Raw genomic sequence first — 19265 nt, 5'->3', positions numbered from 1 at the left:
TCCATCAGAGAATCCCATGAGCTCAACTGAAAAATATATCCAGAATCCAACCACTTTCCACCTCCTCCCCATTGCTACCTCCCTGGCCCAAGCCTCTATCATTATTTTTTTAAGATCCTTGCAATAACCTTGATTTGACTCCCTGCTACTACTTTTGCTCTATCAAAGGCAGTGGAGGGATCCACTTTCAAACACAAGACAGGTCATGTCCCTCCTTTCCTCAAAACCCTCCACTGATTTCCCATCTCACTCAGAGTAAACCCAGAGTCCAGAAGAGAGTTTGTAAGTTGAGGAGACCTTTGGAGACACAGGGCAAACAGGTAGCAACAGCCAGAACTGCAGACAGTTTTGCATTCCTTCTGCCACAGGAGGGAGGGGAGCCAACAATATAGTTGGAGTTTGACCAAGCAGCTGGCATCTGGGTGAGACCAAATGAAGCAAGGGTGCCTCCAGGTTGCCCTGACAATAGGAACCCTCCCCATTACAATAACTCATTATAATCAGAAAAGTCACATGCAAATGAAGTTAATAGTAATCAATGGCAGAGCAACACAAGGTCATAGGGAGGCATCTAGGAAGAGTCTGTGCAAAGATGAGGGAAGCATTTACATTGTATATAAAAAGGTTATACTGAGCCCACAGGCTTGAAGATTCTCCTACTGGTTTGGATTTAAATGACAACAATAAAGCTTACATGTCTGTTGCACCATGAATAGAAGGAGCATAGGGCTGGGAAATAGGGGCTCCCCTTCTCTTAGTGCTCCGCATGAACAAATCCAGCAGCTGGGTGAACTGGGCCTTCCCAGAATGAAGAGTGGTAGAAAGGAAATCAATTCATTTATATTTATATTTGCATCTTATTGGTGGTGGTTGTGGTAATGCTTAGTGAGACATTTTTCTTTATGCAGAAACACACACATATATTTATACATGTATTTATAATACTAAGCTGACTAGTCATTCATAGTTAACTTCATGGTATACAACCAGTGTATATAAATGTGTGTGTGCGCGTGTGTGTGTGCGTGCACGTGTGTGCAGGGACAGTCCAAACAGGTAGCAGACAGCCCAAACAGGCAGACAGTCTTTGGGTGACAGTCCCCCTAGCCCTATATCCAGCCAGCAGAATAGCAGGAGACCTTCAGTAAGCTGAAGTTCAATGACTGATAGACTGAAAGTCAAGAGTAGCTGCATCTGCAGGCCCTGGATGCCCTTGCCATGAAAGGTTTCAGAGGATCTGCAACTCGATCTCCTCTCCTCCCTCCTTCTTTCCTTCGTGAGCAAAACTAGAGAAAGGAGCAAGATCACCGCCTGTGTGTAACTTCTAAACCTATGGTTGACAGGTAACTGGAGAGAGACAGGGATTTGAAGAGAGCACTATGATAGCAGGAATCTTGGCACTTTTTTCTTCCCATTTCCCTAGTGCCTAGGACAGTGCCTGGCATGTAATAGATGCTCAGTTAATAAACACTGAAAGAATGAAGGAATGAGCAAAGAAACTAATGCAGAAAAAATGAGTGGTTCCTCAGCTGAGCTCCTGCTCCTCTCAGCACCATCTGAATCCTGGCTAAAGAGGACCAACAATCACGCCTGTATCCTCAAATGCGACACTTCTCCTTTCAGGCTTTCAATGCATTTAGCACATCACTTAGGTGAGTCTACACATATAATTGAAATGCATCACTCTCAATGCCCTGCAAGTGACACCAGCCACTACAGGGCCAGTCCTGTAATTTCTAGAGGCACCTGGCTAATTTGAGTGGTATGGCCTCAAGACAACCTTTACATCTCAAATGAGAAGTGACTGCACTCATCAACCTTGCCTCCCTCCCCTCCTTCCTGCTGCCTCCCACAGCTGGTGAGAACTGCAGAGTGTCCTCCAGGGCTTTCGGGGTCACACTTCATTCCTGGGCTTGCTAGGTGTAAGCCGGTCCTTGGGACTTCTTCACTCCCCTTTAGAGCTTTAGGATAATGGCCTGTGACTCTTATCTGCAAAGCTTCAGTCCTGCCTTGCTCATCCTATATGGGAATGGATCCAGGCTAGCAATGGACCTCTACTAAGTACTTTCTTGCACAGGGCTTATACAGTCCTTGCTCTTTGGGCATTATAGTCTAGTAGAGTTTCTTCTGAGACACAGCATTTCCTTTCCCTCCAGTATAAACTATATCCAAAGCTCCTTCTAACGGGTGCTTTGTCTAACCCACCTATGTCCCACCTAATGAGTTTTATACAGATAGAATCAGGCTAAAAAGGTCTAGAGAGGAACTGAAGGCAACAGAGGACACCTTAAGGTAAAGGCAGGTGGTGGAGCATACATAAGAGGCATGATCCTTCCAAAGTGGGCTGACGGAATGCAGGTAAGGGTACAGTCCTTCAACAGCACCTGCCCCAACTGCCTTACCCACCTAGGATTCACGTGCATCAAACCACATACCTCACCCAGCTCTCATTTGTGATCTTGGACTCTGCACCTGCCTTTGATAACTTATTAAAATCAGACTCTAGACGGTGGAAGAGACTTCATAATCACTGTCTACCTTCTGTCCCCATGCAGGAATCCCCAACATTCCTGACAGGCAGCTAGACGGCCTTGTCTTATGCACCAACTCAGAACCTTCCAGACACGTCTAATCATATGAATCACCTGGGCATTTGAAAAAAAGCACAGCTCACCAACTATACAAAACTATACAAAATTAGAATCTCCAGAGAAGGAGCCTGTTAATCTGAATTTTCAGCAAGAGCCCCTGGTGACTCTCACAATGAAGCACGGTTTTCACATGCATGTAATGCAGTAGTTGCTGAGAGTGGCTACATGTGAGAATCAGATAGGAAGCTTTTTCGAAAAGTCAATGACAGGCCTTCATCCCTACATATTCCTACTTAATTGGTTTGGGAAGGAGCCCAGTTGGTATAATTCTTTTCATTCTTTTTTTAGTAAATTCTCCCAGATCCTGAGGGGGTGATAAACTTTTTTAAGCTTCTGGCTTATTCTACTGTGTAGCCAGGATTATACATTATTAGCACCCTTCACTATACCCCACCACCGTGTCCAACCAACATGTTCTATAACTATCAAGCTGATCTGACTTAACTAACGGGTTCACCTATCCAACATAGGATGGAATTTCCTCATTGTATTAAGAAGCTGTATACTTGTACTTAGCAAGAGGCCAGACAAAAGCAGGTTATGAACTGCTAAGGCTTGTCCCAGTTGAGTCTTCACTTCCCGCCCCAATACACATATATCTACAGCCCTCGCTGTCCTCGAACTGGCTGGACCAGACAACCCCAGAAGCCTCAGTCCAGGGCTCTTCCCTCCTCCTCCTCCCCAGTCCCCCACCGCCGCCAGCTCTACTCACATTGTACAGCACGGTGGTCCACCCTTCCATGGTGATGCACTGGAAGACAGTCAGCACAGCAAAGAGGATGTTATCAAACTGGGTGATCCCATCATTGGGGCCGATCCAGTCCTTGCATTCATAACCAGCGGGGCAGCCCTGCACGCCACATGGGTGAGGGGGGTCAAATCCTTCCAGAATACCTGCAGACACATTTGGAGGATGGGGGATAAATCACATGGTGATTCACAGGAGCTGGAAAGGACCCCAGGAAGCCACAGGCAAGTAATTCCATTCCCCATGGAAAGAGGCCTGCCCTTCTTTGTCTCAGGCTCCCTCTCCTCTCTGGACTCTCTGCGCCTCCCAGCTCACATATCACCTGCTCAGCCCAATGTTTCCCAGTCTCCTGAAGATGGAGTCTCTCCTCCACATGGTCCCCCATTCTCTGCAAGCTTCATCCTCTATCCTCACCTGCTGTACCACAGGAATTTAGAGGACTGAATCGTATAGAACACTTTGAGGAGAGGAGAAGGCAAAGTGAAGTTTTCTAGCCTCAGACTCCAGGATGAGCCCTGAGTTCTTCCAGGGTTTCTTAGGGACAGTTATTAAACTACAGTCCTTTTAGGGGGTTTTTTTGTTTTGTTTTGTTTTGTTTTGGAGATGGAGTTTCTCTCTTGTTGCTCAGGCTGGAGTGTAATGGCGCTACCTCGGCTCATCACAACCTCCACCTCCCAGGTTCAAGAGATTCTCCTGCCTCAGCCTCCCGAGTAGCTGGGATTACAGGTGATGCGCTACCACACCCAGCTAATTTTGTATTTTCAGTAGAGAAAGGGTTTTTCCATGTTGGTCAGGCTAGTATCAAACGCCCAACCTCAGGTGATCCACCTACGTCAGCCTCCCAAAGAGGGGGTCTTAACACCTTGTTTTTCTAGCATGGACTGTTCTTGAATAAAAGATAAAAATATAAAATAGAACTCCAAAGTGGAAGGTGGTCTTGGAAGGTTCTTTCATTTAAAGCATGGTGACTATTTGGGATCCTTCAGCCTGCCTCCCATCTCCTGTCCTAGGATACTCAAAACTCAACTTGAAAAGAACAAATGAAATACAAAGACATGAGAATTTGGGGTTGTGTACCCTACCAATCTCCCAAGCACGCTTGCAAGCCAAGCTCAGAGCTCCCTCGGCTCTTCCACACCATGTGTGGGTCAAAACAGAAAGTGAGGAAGATGATGAAAAGGAGGATGAAGGCAAAATGTCTCCACAGATCCAAAGGGACCCAACTCTGCCTCTGGACTCTCGCATCTCAGCGGCCTGTGGGCCAGCGAGGCCACTATACAAAAAGTACTTATTGATTCGGTCAGAGGCCACTGTACAAAGAGTCAAGGAGTATTGATTCAGATATTCAGACAGATGGCTTTTTTGTAGAGGGAGAGACTGGGGTCTAACTAGTTTTCCAGGCTGGCCTCAAACTCCTGGGCTTAATAAGCCTCTCACTTAAGCCTCCAGGGAATAGCTAGAACTACAGGTGTGTGCTACCATGCCTGGCTCAGACAGATGGCTTTCGCAGTTAATTTGCATCATCCTTGACCGTGGGATAGGAGAGCCAAGACCATCTATTTGAAATCTTCCAACTACGTATTTGCTTTGCAATGTTAACGTCAAGTGAGGATCTCTAGTCTAGGTTGGTTGTGCCTCAAAAGGCTCCTGACTAGAAACTTCTGACTTAATTCCAGGGTTGGAATAGGACATGCCTTTCCAACGAGCCTCCAAGAGCCCTGAAATGAGCCCCAGCTAACAGAGGGAAGAAGGGAAAAGGAGAAGACAGAAAAGAGTGGCCCTACCTGAATTGTTCATGAAGCACGCCCGGTGTAACTTCCCACTGTAGAACTCCAGGCCAATGATAGCGAACATCAGGATGGCAAAGAAGAGCAGAAGGCCAATCTGCAGAAGAGGTACCATGGCCTTCATGATGGACTTCAACACAATCTGCAGGCCTAGAAGAAAGGACAGAGTGACCAATGCAGCCATCCCTCAGCACCATCTGTCAGGGCAGGATGGGTTTCATTCCCTCACTGGTTTCATCCATGCTGCCTGCTGGATTCCTCTGATAGATTAAGTTTATTTACGTGTATTCCTTTCCTAAAGGAAATTAGGCCCAGCTCTGCTAGGCTGTAAAGTCCACAAGAGCTGAGACAAAGTTCATCTTCCCATTCGCTCTATCTCAGACCCAGTTCTCTCAGTCCCTGCTGGGGAAGCTTAGTGAGTACAAGCACTGTTCAGAAAATGCTATATCCTTTGACCCACACATTGCACTTCTAGGATTCTAGCCAAGAGAACAGTCAGAGATTTGAATAAAGATTTAAGTAAAAAGATGTTTGTTGCAGTACATTTATAGTTGGAGAAAAACTGGAAATAGCCTATTTTTATTTTTTATGTCATCCAGCAACATAAAACATTAAAATGGCTAAATAAATCATAACACATGTAAGAATTTTTGTTTTGAGACAGTGTCTCGGTCTGTCGCAGGGGCTGGATTGCAGTGGCGTTATCATGGCTCACTGCAGCCTTGACCTCCCAAGCCCATGCAATCCTCCCACCTCGGTTTACTGAGTAGCTGGGACTACAGGAATGAGTCACCATGCTCAGCTAATTGTTGTTGTTGTTGTATTTTCTGTAGCAATAGGGTTTCATCATGTTGCCCACGCTGGTCTTGAACTCCTCCTGAACTCAAGCCATCCGCCCATCTCAGCCTCCCAAAGTGCTGGAATTACGGGCGTGAGCCACTGTGCCCAGCCAAGAGTTTTTAAGGTTAGGAAAATACTTATTTCAGGATATACAACTACAATATACATAATGATTTCAATTATATTAAAATGCACAGGAGAAAAATGGAAAATACTGAAATTTTAACAGAAGTGATTTCTGAGTGAAAAGGTAAAGAATGCTTTTCTTTTTCATTTACTTTCCACGTTTTCTGTATATATTTTCCATTACCTTTTATATTTGCAAAAAGTTAACTTTAAAAGTAAAATGTTATGCCAGAGTGCCCCAACTCCACTATTTATTACCACTGGGGCTTTTTCCCAGGAGGAATATTGTTTGTTTATCCCAAATTCCCTTAGACCTGGATCCAGCTGAGGACACATCAAGTAAGTTCTTAGCAGAGCAGAAAGAATGGCAGATGCTCACTAGGTATCCCTGACACGAGCTTCAAGGGCCGCAGGACACGCACAGCCCGGAGGGTCCTCAGGTCCACATGAGTGTTGAAGTGGGTTCCCGCAGTGGCCAGGATGCTGCAGACAGAGACACAGAAGGGTCAAGGTTACCAGTCTGGCTTTCCCCTCTTTTCCATGCAAGAAGTGGGACTGAGGCAAGCTCAGCCTGGAAAGCACACAGCGCTGACGCCAGCTGTATGTGGGCGCACCTGAGCTTGGGTGAATCACCAGTGGCTCCAAGTGGAATTAAATTTAGCCATCTGGGTTTCACTTTGCAAAGAAGGAAAACTTATCATACCAGAACCCGAGTTCCAAATCCCGAGCAAAACACAAGGTCAGCAACATCTGTCCCACTCCTGTCCCCAAACCTTGTCCCCTTTCTCCTCTCTTCCCCTTTCAAACTCCTCCTCCTCTTTCCAAGCCACCAAATCCTTGAATTCTTTTATTTTAAAATTTTCTTAGGTTCCCCTGTCTATGTCCTTCATGAAATTTCTCTGGATTAACTCCTCTCTACCTTGACACTTAGAATTTTTACCAAACAAATCAATTACACTGATCCTTACAACTGGAGAATAACTTCAATGGTCTTCACATAGCGTATTTTATAATTGCACAAAACCACTCTTTGACCCTAATTGGATTTCTTTGTTTCTATTTTTCCACATTCCACAGCCATATAAAGAAACACACACATACACGTACACAAATCCACAATTCTATTAGATTGTTTACACCAGGGAGATATTTCATATAATCTCATGACATTGCAGGGACTTTAGAGAGACAAGGACATACATGAATTTTTGAAAAACACAGCAAAAGACTAAAAGCACAAGAGAGTTTAAGTCTGACTCATTCTGTGAGAACAGGTGACTCGACACAAGTCTCTCAACTTCTATGAACCTCACTCCCATTATCTCTAAAATGGGGGGTATCGTGGTCTAGTTATAAAAATAAAAAGACATGGTATTTAATATTACAATATACTGTGTTTAGAAGACACCGTCGTGAAAGGAGAATCTCCCACCCATGCAGCACAGAAGACTGTGCTGTGTACCTTACCTTTATTACAAGAGCCAGCAAAACACTGATCCCTTTTCCTGTGGTTCTCTATCTTCACACCTATCCTTGAAGTTTCTCCTTATCTCTCCCCTCTTTCTCTTTTTCTATGTGTGTCATATTTTTCAGTTCTTCAAACTACAGTGTGCACACAGACATTGTGACTAATGCAAAGCTTACTAATATTAATAAAATACTCATTTAAAACTTGCTCATTTTATTCTTCTTTCTGTTAAGAATGAAAGGAAGTTTCTCCCTCATAACCCCTCCAGAACAATCCCTGCTACGTGGAACCATCAGGAAATGAGGCATTCAGAAAACTGGGTTCCTCTATAGTCAAAGGGTGGCAAGAATGGCTTGTTTTATTTCCGATGGAATCTCTCTGAAATAGTTCAAGTATTAAAGAAGGTACCAGAAATGCCTTCAATATTCAACACATCTTCAATCTCAGAAAGAGAACAGTATAGAAAGTGCACATCCTGTGGCCCTTGGAAGCAGACATACAATCATTAGGTACGAATCATACAGACCAGGACAACAGAATCACAAGTGGTAACTGACACAAGGGGTGCTGCCAACAGCCAAGCAGACGGCTTCATGTGCTGGCAGCCTTCCCAAAACTCCAGGTATCCGGAGACCGCCTATGGAGCATCACTAGGAAGTAAAGAGGGTTCCTACATGGGCTGAAGGTTATATCAACAACCAGTAGAGATTCCTGTAAACCTTAAGATTCTCTGAGTCTACGTTCATGCTACCTAAAAATAAGAAGCAGAAAGAAATCCTACTCATAAAGAATCTCAAGAGCTAGACAAGGTTTCCGAATCTTCCCCATCTCTCGTGACTCACACTTCCATGCCATTGTTGGAAACCGGGGTGACTTGGAGGAGTGGTGTCTTCCACACTGCTTTTGACTCTACCTTCCAAGGCCAAAGAAAGACATTAAGGATGGGGTCATAAAATTTCTAATAAGTAGGGAAGGACTAAAGAGAAAAAGGAACAAGGAGAAACATGGAAAATAGAACTGAAAAATATGACAGAAATAAAAGAGAACGAGGACAGATAAAGAGAAACTTCAAGGATAGGTGTGGACATAAGAGAATCATCACAAGAAAAGGGATGACTGTTTTGCTGGTTCTTGTCATAAAGGTAAGGTGCACAGCACAGTCTCCAGGGCTGCCTGGGTGGGAGGCTCTCCTTCCATGACAGTATCTTCTAAACACAGTATGCAGAATATGAGTTAGAAATTAAACTTCTGTTTCCTAGGATACTCAGATACACATGAGACACACTTTTCATATCATAAACAGCCCTGCTGGAAATGAAAATTTCCTCTCCAACCCTGAATTTAACAGGTATGTTTCAGAACACAGTGGTAGAGGCAGAAAGCTAAAATTAAAAGGCAAAGAAGGCTCAAATGTAGAGGGGAAACATGGTAGAGAAAAAGAAGAGTGAGAAGAGTGAGCAGTAAAAGAAAATGTAGGGATATAAACAGGAAAGGAAATAAATAAAAACTCGGGAGAGAAGCAAATGTCAGAGACGTGGGAAAGGGAACAAAAGCAAAGCTAACTTGAAAGAAGGAAGAAAAAACATGGTATTTGTTGCGGGGTCTTACACAGCCATGATGTATGCCCATGCCACCAAGTTAGTCCTTGGCTGAAACTACCTGCTACCCAAACTCTCCCAACCCCGCTGCGGCCAGGGCCGTGCAGCCTGCAGCCTCGTGCTGTCCTGGCCCTCAGAACTTTCTTTTCTCTCCTCCAGTGCAGGAGGGCTACCAGCTGGGTCTTTAATTGATGAGCATTGGCCACTGGCTGCTTCCTAACTCCCACTGTTCAAATACTCCTTGAGGCAGGAATGACAGCTGGCTCCCCTGTTCACCTGTTAGAAAGTAGGAACAATGGGATTCTTAGAGGAAAAGGAGCCCTGTTCTGGGCTCCCATAATGTGTCCACCTCTATCACTGCCCTAACCACATCCTAGAGAAGTTCTGTTTTCTCATCTGTCTCTCCTACTAAATCTGAAACACCTCTAATGGAGGCGCCATTTTACTCATCTCAACCCCCAAATCCTAGTCCAGTGACTGGCAAGTAAGAGACACTCAATAACAGCTTGATGAATTGAACTTGAATTGCACTGATTAAATTAATACATTTGTTGAAGCAGAGGTCAAAAAGAGAGAACATCAGGAAATTCTAGAACTTACTATGAGAAGAATAGGGTAGCAAGCTGGGATACTATTCCAACATACACGTGTTTGAGTACACAGGAGAGTACTGAATATCTATCCTCAAGCATTTAGAGTCTAATGAGGATCCATTTGACCCAGCAATCCCATTACTGGGTATATACCCAAAGGATTATAAATCATTCTACTATAAAGACACATGCACATGTATGTTCACTGCGGCACTGTTTACAATAGCAAAGACCTGGAACCAACCCAAATGTCCATCGACAATAGCCTGGACAAGGAAAATGTGGCACATATACACCATGGAATACTATGCAGCCATTAAAAATGATGAGTTTGTGTCCTTTCTAGAGACATGGATGAATCTGGAAACCATCATTCTCAGCAAACTGACACAAGAACAGAAAATCAAACACCACATGTTCTCATTCATGGGGGGTGAACAATGAGAACACAGGGACACAGGGAGGGGAGCATCACACACTGGGGTCTGTTGGGGGTGGCCAAAGGAGGGACAGCAGGGAGTAGGGAGGTTGGAGAGGGTAACATGGGGAGAAATGCCAGATGTAGGTGACGGGGGGATGGAGGCAGCAAACCACCTTGCCATGTGTATACCTATGCAACAATCCTGCATGATCTGCACAAGTACCCCAGAACCTAAAGTACAATAAAAAAATAAAATAAAATAAATACACATAGATAAAATGTATCATCTTAAAAAATTTTAAGTTTTGAGGTACACGTGCAGAATGTACAGGTTTGTTATGCAAACGTGTGCCATGATGGTTTCCTGCACGTATCAACCCATCACCTAGGTATTAAGCCCAGCATGCCTTAATTATTTCTCCTGATGCTCTCCTCCCCTCCCCCCATCCTCTACCCCTTTATTGGCCCCAGTGTGTGTTGTTCCCCTCCCTGTGTCCATGTGTTCTCACCAGTTCAGTCCCATTTATGAGTGAGAATGTGTGGTGTTTGGTTTTCTATTCCTACATTAGTTTGCTGAGGATAATGGCTTCCAGCTCCATCAATGTCCCTGCAAAGGATATGATCTCATTCAATTTTACGGTTGCATAGTATTCCATGGTGTATATATACATACCACATCTTTATCCAGCCTATCATCAATGGGCATTGGAATGATTGCATATCTTTGCTTTTTCAAATAGTTCTGCAATGAACATATGGGTCCACTGTTCCTTAGTCCCAGTGTGCTGCTAAAAATACCAAGGCCACAGTTTTGTAATTCTAAGGCCATAAATCACCAAGTGCCAGCAATAGGATTGCTGGGTCAAATGGCATTTCTGGTTCTAGATCTTTGAGGAATCACCACATTGTCTTCCACAATGGCTGAACTAATTCACATTCCCGCCAACAGTGTAAAAGTGTTTCTATTTCTCCACAACCTCACCAGCATCTGTCATTTCTTGACTTTTTAATAATCACCATTCTGACTGATGTTGAGATGGTAATATTCTCGAAAGACTCTCTTACTGAGGACTGAACAGATCCTTTCTTGTGGGATCTTCCCAGTTCTCAGTAAGAGAGCAAGAGAGGAAGAGGAAAGAATGGAAACTCAGAAGTTAAAGACTTGCATCCTAGCAAAGTTTAAGTATTGAAGTACACACAGCTCAGCAAAACCACAGGCCTTGTAAGTACCAGGGCTTAAGCAGAAGGCTACTGGAAAAGTAAGGAGTAGAAAACAGCTTTTGACTCTCAGTCTAGTGGAAGTAAATAGACACATAAAAGAAATAAATTATAACACACCGTGAAGCATTATAACGGAGTTGCTTACAAAGTGCTATGAGAATGGGAAATGCCACAGTGACAAACACAGGGTCTGTGTTGTCACTTGCTGTCTGTTAGCATTTTCAAATGGTATGTCATTAAATCTTCAACACTTTCCTCATACTGCTGTTGTCTCCATTTCATAAAACAGCAAGCCAAAGCTTAGAAAAAATTAAGTTGCTAATAAATGGCAAGACCAGGAGTTAAAGTCCGTTCTCTTCTAATGTCAAAGCCAGTCCTTACCCACTCTGCTATTATGTGAGTAATGTTTGCCCAGTGCTGGGTCATCCACTGTTCCTTAGTCCAGTGTGTTGGCAAAAATACCAAGGTCACAGTTTTGTGATTCTAAGGCTGCAAATCACCAAGTGCCACAGATCACCTGCCATGTCTCACTCCCAGGACCAGCAGAGACAAGACTCCATGCACCTCTCTTAATTACTACATACAGAAGCAGCTTAATGGCAGGTGATAACTGCTGCAGTATTTCTATATACACACAGTGAAGAGACACACACACCACAAAATCAGAGTGAGGCCACTGAGAGTAACTCCAATTTTGAGTTAATAAAAGCCTAAGCTCTCCGCTGTCCCAAGAGGCACATGTTTGTGCTCCTCAAGAGCAGAAGCGTGTTTTCTGTTTCTTTTGTCACTTTAGGCACATAGCCTGGTGGAAAAAGCTCTGCACATAGAGGAGTGCTTAATGCCCACTTTGCCCCCACAACAGAGGAGAGTCAGAAAGCACACTCAGCCCTCTGACCACCACCAGCACAGGCATCATGTTCTGCACACAGTCAAGTTCAACAACTGTTTCCTGTTAGAGATCATGGCTCAGCCTCACCTTGAATGTTTTTACTTTTAGGTGTCAGCAAGTAGGGAAGAGAATGGAGATTGATACAATCCTGACGATGCAGCACAAGTCTTTCCTGTCGTGGCCATACTGCAGTGGCACGGCAGAATGGGACAGAAGTAATGCCCTGAGCAAAAAGAACCAAGTCATCTCTTCCCAAGTTGGTCACCGAAAGAATTCTTCAACCTTGCGTTCCCTTTGACTTTGGGGTCTTTCGTAGCCTCCTTGTCAATCCAGGTCTACAGTCTCTTTTCAAAGGCATATTCCACTGTGCAAATCCATGCCTGAAATACCCTGAAGCAGTGGTCACAGGTCCAGGGTTGCCAGCTAAAATGCAGGACACCCAGTTAAGTTTGAATTTCAGATAAACAAATAATTTTTAGTGCAATATTTGTAGAATGCATGGACTATTCGTTATTTGTCTGGAATCTGAAATTCAGATTTAACTGGATGTCTTATATTTTTATTTGCTAAATCTGACAGTTACACTTAAGTATTGACCAGAAAAGACCAGAAAAAGAGCTCTCCACTTAGTTGTTGCCCCAGCCCTAGGCAAAATTTCCAAGCTCCCCTTCTGAGAGGAGATGCGAGCCAGAGGTCTTTCACGATCAGGTCCAGGATGTCTCCTGAGCTCCAGAAATTACCCGTATAAATACCAATGGAAAACTTTGTTAAGTTTTTGAAAGACAGGCTGTTCATCAGCATCTGTGAGAAAAGGCTAACACTAGCAAAGGATGTGAGGTTTTAACCAGCCCATGTGATGAGGAGACCCTGAGGAGGCAGCAAGGGACCTAATGCAAGCCGAATTCCCAACACAGAGTTGAGTCAGAATATGATTCCCACGGGTAGTTGACATAAATGAGTTGCTGTGTCCATTCAAAAACATTCCATCGCGGTTAGTTCCTTTATCTGTCATTCCACTTTATCTGTCATGTGCCTTCCTTTAACTCTCTTGGGTTCACTTCTTACTCTCCAGCCTCCTTCCTCCCTGGAATGTTTCTCCTTTGCCTTCTCTCTGACTAAACAATTTGATTCAGACCTCAGGGCCCAGATAACATTCTACCTCCTCCTCGGAAAAGGTCTATGACCAAAAGCTCATTGAACTAGGATTCTGAGAAAGGGGAAGGCACATGCTCTCCAGTCACATTGGCTAGTTTCAAATCCCAGTTCCACCACCTATACTAGCTGTCTGGCTTTTGGCAATTGCCACGCTCAGCTACAGTTTTCTTATCTGGAAAAAGGCAACAGTGCCTTCCAAGAAAGTTTAAACAAGGATAAAAAAATTAATGCTTGCGAAGTTCTGCACATAGCACTGATATACCATGGGGGTTCCTGGTCATAAACAACAGAAACAGATTTTAACTGTCTGAAACTGCAGACCCATCAGCTCCCTCCCTCTAAAAAGGTATACTGAGAAGACATCAGGAACTCACAGAATTGAGGGGATGTTGGAAGACCAGGCTGGGAAAAGAGGAAAGCAGGAATCTTATTGGGGCAGGGATATCCAGATCCTAATTGAGAAATCTGTCAACTGGTTATGGCATAAGGGACTTTGCAGATGGGATTAAGTACCTTGCAGTGGAAAGAGTGGCCTGGATTATCCAGGTGAACTTGAGACACAATCATAAGTGCCCTTATAATAAAAAGGCAGAAGAAGATTGACTAGAGAGAGAGAGAAGGCAATGTGCAAGTTATTCTGCATCTGGCTCTGAAGAAGGAGGGAGGGCCCAAGGGCCAAACAACACAGGAATGCAGCTCTAGAAGCTGGAAGAGGCAAAGAAAGGAACTTTCTCTTAAAGCCTCCACAAGGAGAGATGGGAAGCACGATCCTGGATTTTGGCCTAGTGACAGTGATTTTAGACTTCTGACTTCCAGAACTGTAAGAAAATACATGTGTGTTGCTTTAAGCCACCTAATTTGTGGTCATTTGTTACAGCAGCCATAGGAAACTAACACACTTGGCAAAGGTCAGAGATGCTGGGAAATCTGATTCTAGGCCACCGTGGCTATTGCTATGAATATAAACATCAACTGTCTTGGTGTTGTAGCATCATCAGCTTAAGAGTAAAGCCAGGAGGAAGAAGCATGTGGTCAAGCTGAAGTCTCCCTGCACCCAAATCCTCTACCGCTTCCAAGGTGAGCAAGACTCCCCCCAGGAATACACACAATAAGATTCTCCCAAAAAAGAAAGCAGGGGCCACTGGGGAAGCTGAATGAAGAAGAACCTGGAAAAAAAAAAGTCTACTACAGTTTGGCTCATAGAAAATAATTAGTAGGTGTTGCAGAGGAAGAAGAGAAAGAATCTATCCATTTTCTTAACTATAAAATGAAATCGGCAGATAAAGGGACCTCTCAGACCCCTCCTGGCTCTAACTCTATAAGCCAACACCTGCCTCTATAGTACTATGCTTCTGTAGCTCACACTGATGCCCTTCCTCTCAGCATCCAGAGATCTGCTCTGTGTTTAACTACCAATTACATACAGTTCTTATATCTTAGAACTCTTAGAACATGGGTCTGGCCACGAATGAGTTAGATCCTTGTAACTCAGTTCAAAACCATACATTTCCTGAAACATTTCCATACACTATGGCTCCTTCCAGAACAATATGCAACAGTCATGCTCTAGAAATGCCCTTCACTCAAGGAGAAGTGGGTGTTAATACATTTCCAATTGCAGCAGATCAGCTGGACTCACCCACAGACGTGTCCACAGAGCTGTGATGGGCCCATGACATCTAATAATTGGATATCCAAATGGAAGGGGGTTAGCCACATGTATAAGTAATTATGATCTATCAAAAATCTACTGAATTACACATGATGTTTTGCTCTCCATTTCTTTTAAATAAATTACTGAAAGTGTGATTTGATTTGGGAATCAATTTCTGGAGATTTCATTTTACTTTTTAAAACGTCTTTGTGTATTAAATTGTTCACATAGAGATAAACCAAAGAAAATCAATTTGACCAAAATATATTCGAGGGAAGAGGACAAGGCTAGGGAAGGAATAAAAGATGTCAAGCCCAGCCCGATGTCCGCAAGCTGCCTCTTCCTCCCCACCTACTCTGCTGGGGCCCCTTGACGCCATTAGGCTTAGCTCCATCCCAGAGTCTATGATTCACTCTACAGTTGAGATACTTCCTGACCATGTGCCATGCAACAGACCCTGGCATTACAGTGGAGAACAAGATGGTAAACATGGCTGTCCTCACGATACTTAATGAAAGAGATATACATAAAATGGGCCTCAATTATGGTAAGTGGAAGGTCAGGGAAAGAAGCTTCCCTGTGGAAGTGGCAGATGAGCTCAAAGGTAATGCTGGAGTAGGTCAGAGGAAACAATGTAGGAAGAGCATCCCATATGCAGAAAAAGACATGCACAGAGGTCCAGAGGCACAAAGGAAATTAGCATGCTTGAAAAACTGAAACGAGGCCAGTGTGGCTGAAACCTAATGAATCGGGGGAGAGCAGACAGAAGCCCGAAGAGGGCCAGACACTATGGCTCACACCTGTAATCTCAGCACTTATGGAGGCCAAGTTGGGGGAATTGCTTGGGTCCAGGAGTTCAAGGCCAGCCTGGGCAACATGGCAAGAACCTATCTCTACAAAAATAAATAAAAATAAGCTGCACATGGTGGCATGTGTCTGTAGTCCCTGCTACTTGGGAGACTGAGGTGGGAGAATCACTTGACCCCAGGAGATAGAGGCTGCAGTGAATCATGATCATGCCACTGAACTCCAGCCTAGGCAACAGAGTGAGACTCTGTCTCAGGAAAAAAATAAAAAGAAAGAAAAGAAAAGAAAAACAGAGTCTGAGAGACTGGGAAATGTCACAGAAGGAAAACTTTATAGGCTGTGTTAAGGGTTTGGACCAAGCCCAGCAGTGTTCAAAGAGTGCCAGGCTTAATTCGGTGACGGAACACCAGGTTAACCACAATGCTTCTCTGAGCTCAAAAGGATTTTCCTGATTAACCATTGATCTTTAACCTCCTCCCCAAGCCCAGCCCCAGCTGCTACAACCGGGTGTTTACCTTCATCTCTGTACCTGAACTAAGTCCACCCTCTCTAGCCCCACAGGCCATTCCTGGAGCAGCCTTCCCTGACAACATGCATGCCAGGGAGGCCAGGCGGATCTCCAGACTCCCTGCAGGTGAATCTAGATTCGTGTAAGCAAATCATCCACTGTCCTGGGTAGTGACTAGTTTAGGAATGAGCAGGTAAGAAGGTAACAGAACTCAGGCCACTGAGTTAGAATGGAAAATATGTTTTGGGCTTCAATTGACCTATGTTCTAGAACAAAGGTGAAAACATATAACATAGTGATTTTTCAAGCTTTTTTGATCATAGCCTACATTAAGAAATATATTTTACATCACAACCCAGGATATGTGTGTGTGTGTGTGTGTGTGTGTGTGTGTGTACATAAAATTAAATGACGTTTCATAAAACAATACTCTCCATGTAATGTACTCATATTTTCTCTTCAATTCTTTCTTAAGGTTAATGCTGGTTTTAACCAACTAAATTAATTTCATGACCCTTCAATGGGGCTGGTCCACAGTTTGAAAAACCCACTTCTACAGAAGACAAAACAGACCAACATGAATGGTTGCTTTAACAGCACCATGCAGCTTCTTGGTGTTATCCCAGAATGATGCAACAGTTTGCCTTGAAAGGTTTCGCTGTGCTTTTCCAAGAACCACAAACACAGCATTCTAGAATAGAATCTGTTCCCTCTGTGCTACCTGAAGCAGCAACATCTTGCTGCCCTCCAGAATGGACAGTCTTAAAGATCTCTCTCTCTCCCTCTTTCATACACACTCAAAACTGTCATGGGGCATTTGTCTGTTTCTGATGTGTTTTTGGTTGGTTGGTTTGGGGTTTCTTTTGTTGCTGCCCATTTGTTTGTTTGATTTATGGCTTGGTGGCGTACATTGCTTAATATGCATGGCTCTGACTTAATTTATGGCCAAACTGGAGCACAGACTTTCTTGTAAAAACACAGACAATATGTAAGAACTAAGAAGCCTTAATATTTCTTAAGAGAAGGAGAAAGAGAGTAGAGCCACCTTGCCCTTTCCAAGACAGATCTATGCCATTTCTAAGAGGAAATAAATAGTATTGCATTTAACAAAAGTAAGGTAACCCCTTCTGAAATTTAAAATAGGGTTCCCAATTTAAATTTCAGAAGAATCCTAGTGGGTATGAAGTGGTCTCAAAATATGCCTTTTGATGGGAATAAAAATCATGGCCTAAAAATCCTCTCTTTCCTTCCCCACCAAAAGAAAGCTCATCAATCAAAACCACCACACTAAGAAAAAGAGGTTGTATTGATGTTCAGGGACAGATCATTGGCATTAGGGAGCTGCCCTATGCATGGCAGTAGTAGATTTAGCAGCATCCCTGGCCTCTAACCACTAGATACCAGTGGCAACCCCTTCTGCCACCCCCCTGCCACCCCACCCAGCAATGACAACCAACAGCATCTCCAGACACTGTCAAATGTCCTCTGGGAAGCAAAAATCACCCCTAGTTGAGAACCACTGCTATAGAAGAACCTCTCAGAGATTCCTGCAATACTGAGAAATACTTAATAGCCTGATTAAAGGCAATAACATATGTTTCACATTAATCCCTACTCACACAGAGAAAATACACACAGCTCCTCTCTGCTTTCTTCTTGAAACACCTCCTTGGAGCATGAAGCTTGGCCCCAACCTGTCTCCAAAGGAAGCCTTAATCTCACCTTAACCTCAAGAAGAGGTTCCCCAAAGGATGCCAGATGATGAATACAGAAATAAAGAGTTTTGTTTGCTTAACCTTAGTATAACAGAAACGAAGGTCAAGTTCCTACCAATGATCCTGGGTTGCCTTCTCTTTTCTGAGAAAGTCCCTGATTATTCACTCAGACACACCTAGGAGAAATGCCAAGAAATGGTGAAAAACTCTGTCATTCAGGCCCAGGTGATGACAACAAAAAGAAAAATTTCTTATTGTTATTTCACAGTTTACATAGCCCTGTTCCACACAGTAGCACTATCCCAATTTTATAAGTTTGAGAATTAGGGTTCAGAGAAACTGGCTGGCCCCAGGTCACTGAGATAATACATGATCAAGTTGAGACTCAAACCTGGAAATTTTGATTCCAAATTTGGAGTGCCTTCAAAAGCTACAAAAGATAATGGCTAATAGCTCGTAATATATCCCAAAGGCATGTATGTTTGACAAATTTATTCTCTAGGCCAACCATAGTTGCCTCTCTACAGAGCTTTATGGTGTCCTATGATTGCAGCATCATATGAATGTTACCAAAACTGCGCTTCAGAGAGTTAAGCAAAGGAAAATTGCTGGAGAGGGAAATCCACATTATAAGAAATCACCTACATAAATACATGTTCTTTGAGTTGTCGTTCTAGTAGTGGTGAGGGATTTCTGTTGATCCACCACCCACACACTTTCTCTCCTCAGGTACCCCCCAGGACCAGGAACAAGCAGTTGTGAGATGGCTAGTCAGGGATAGAGCAGGACACAGCTGAAGACCAGAATCCAGCTAATTAGCCATGTGGGAGCCACACCCTCAAAAGTGGCCTTGTTACAAGATGCACTAATGAACTCCAGTATCCAATTCCCGTGATTAGCTATGTAATCCAGTATTGCCCACAAGGAATGTCCACCTATTGTTTTTACTGCCAGTCCCTCCTCTTCCTCTGACAACAATACTTCATCCCTAAGATCTTTCCAAAAATTACAATGCTCTCACATGGCACTGCTGGCCACAGTTAACAGGATCAGGGGCAGGAAGTTCCTTCCTTGGATGTTTGGA

General features: G+C 43.7%; 1 protein-coding gene across 7 annotated transcripts in view; it reads right to left on the bottom strand.

Moving 5' to 3' along the window:
* CACNA1E (calcium voltage-gated channel subunit alpha1 E) overlaps positions 1-19265 on the bottom strand; it is a 496128-nt gene that overhangs the window by 220080 nt on the left and 256783 nt on the right. For all 7 annotated transcript variants that reach the window (XM_017524464.2, XM_017524463.2, XM_017524471.2 and 4 more), the window contains exons 6-8: positions 6532-6635; positions 5184-5336; positions 3364-3545 (exon numbers count right to left, since the gene is read on the bottom strand). In XM_017524464.2, coding sequence (XP_017379953.2) covers positions 3364-3545; positions 5184-5336; positions 6532-6635 — 439 coding nt within the window. The remainder of the gene's footprint in view (positions 1-3363; positions 3546-5183; positions 5337-6531; positions 6636-19265) is intronic.

The sequence above is a fragment of the Cebus imitator genome, unplaced genomic scaffold, assembly GCF_001604975.1.
Source record: "Cebus imitator isolate Cc_AM_T3 unplaced genomic scaffold, Cebus_imitator-1.0 Scaffold33, whole genome shotgun sequence".
Taxonomy (NCBI): Eukaryota; Metazoa; Chordata; class Mammalia; order Primates; family Cebidae; genus Cebus; species Cebus imitator.
Note: the sequence above shows the minus strand (reverse complement) of the source record. Positions and strands in the feature narration are given on the sequence as shown.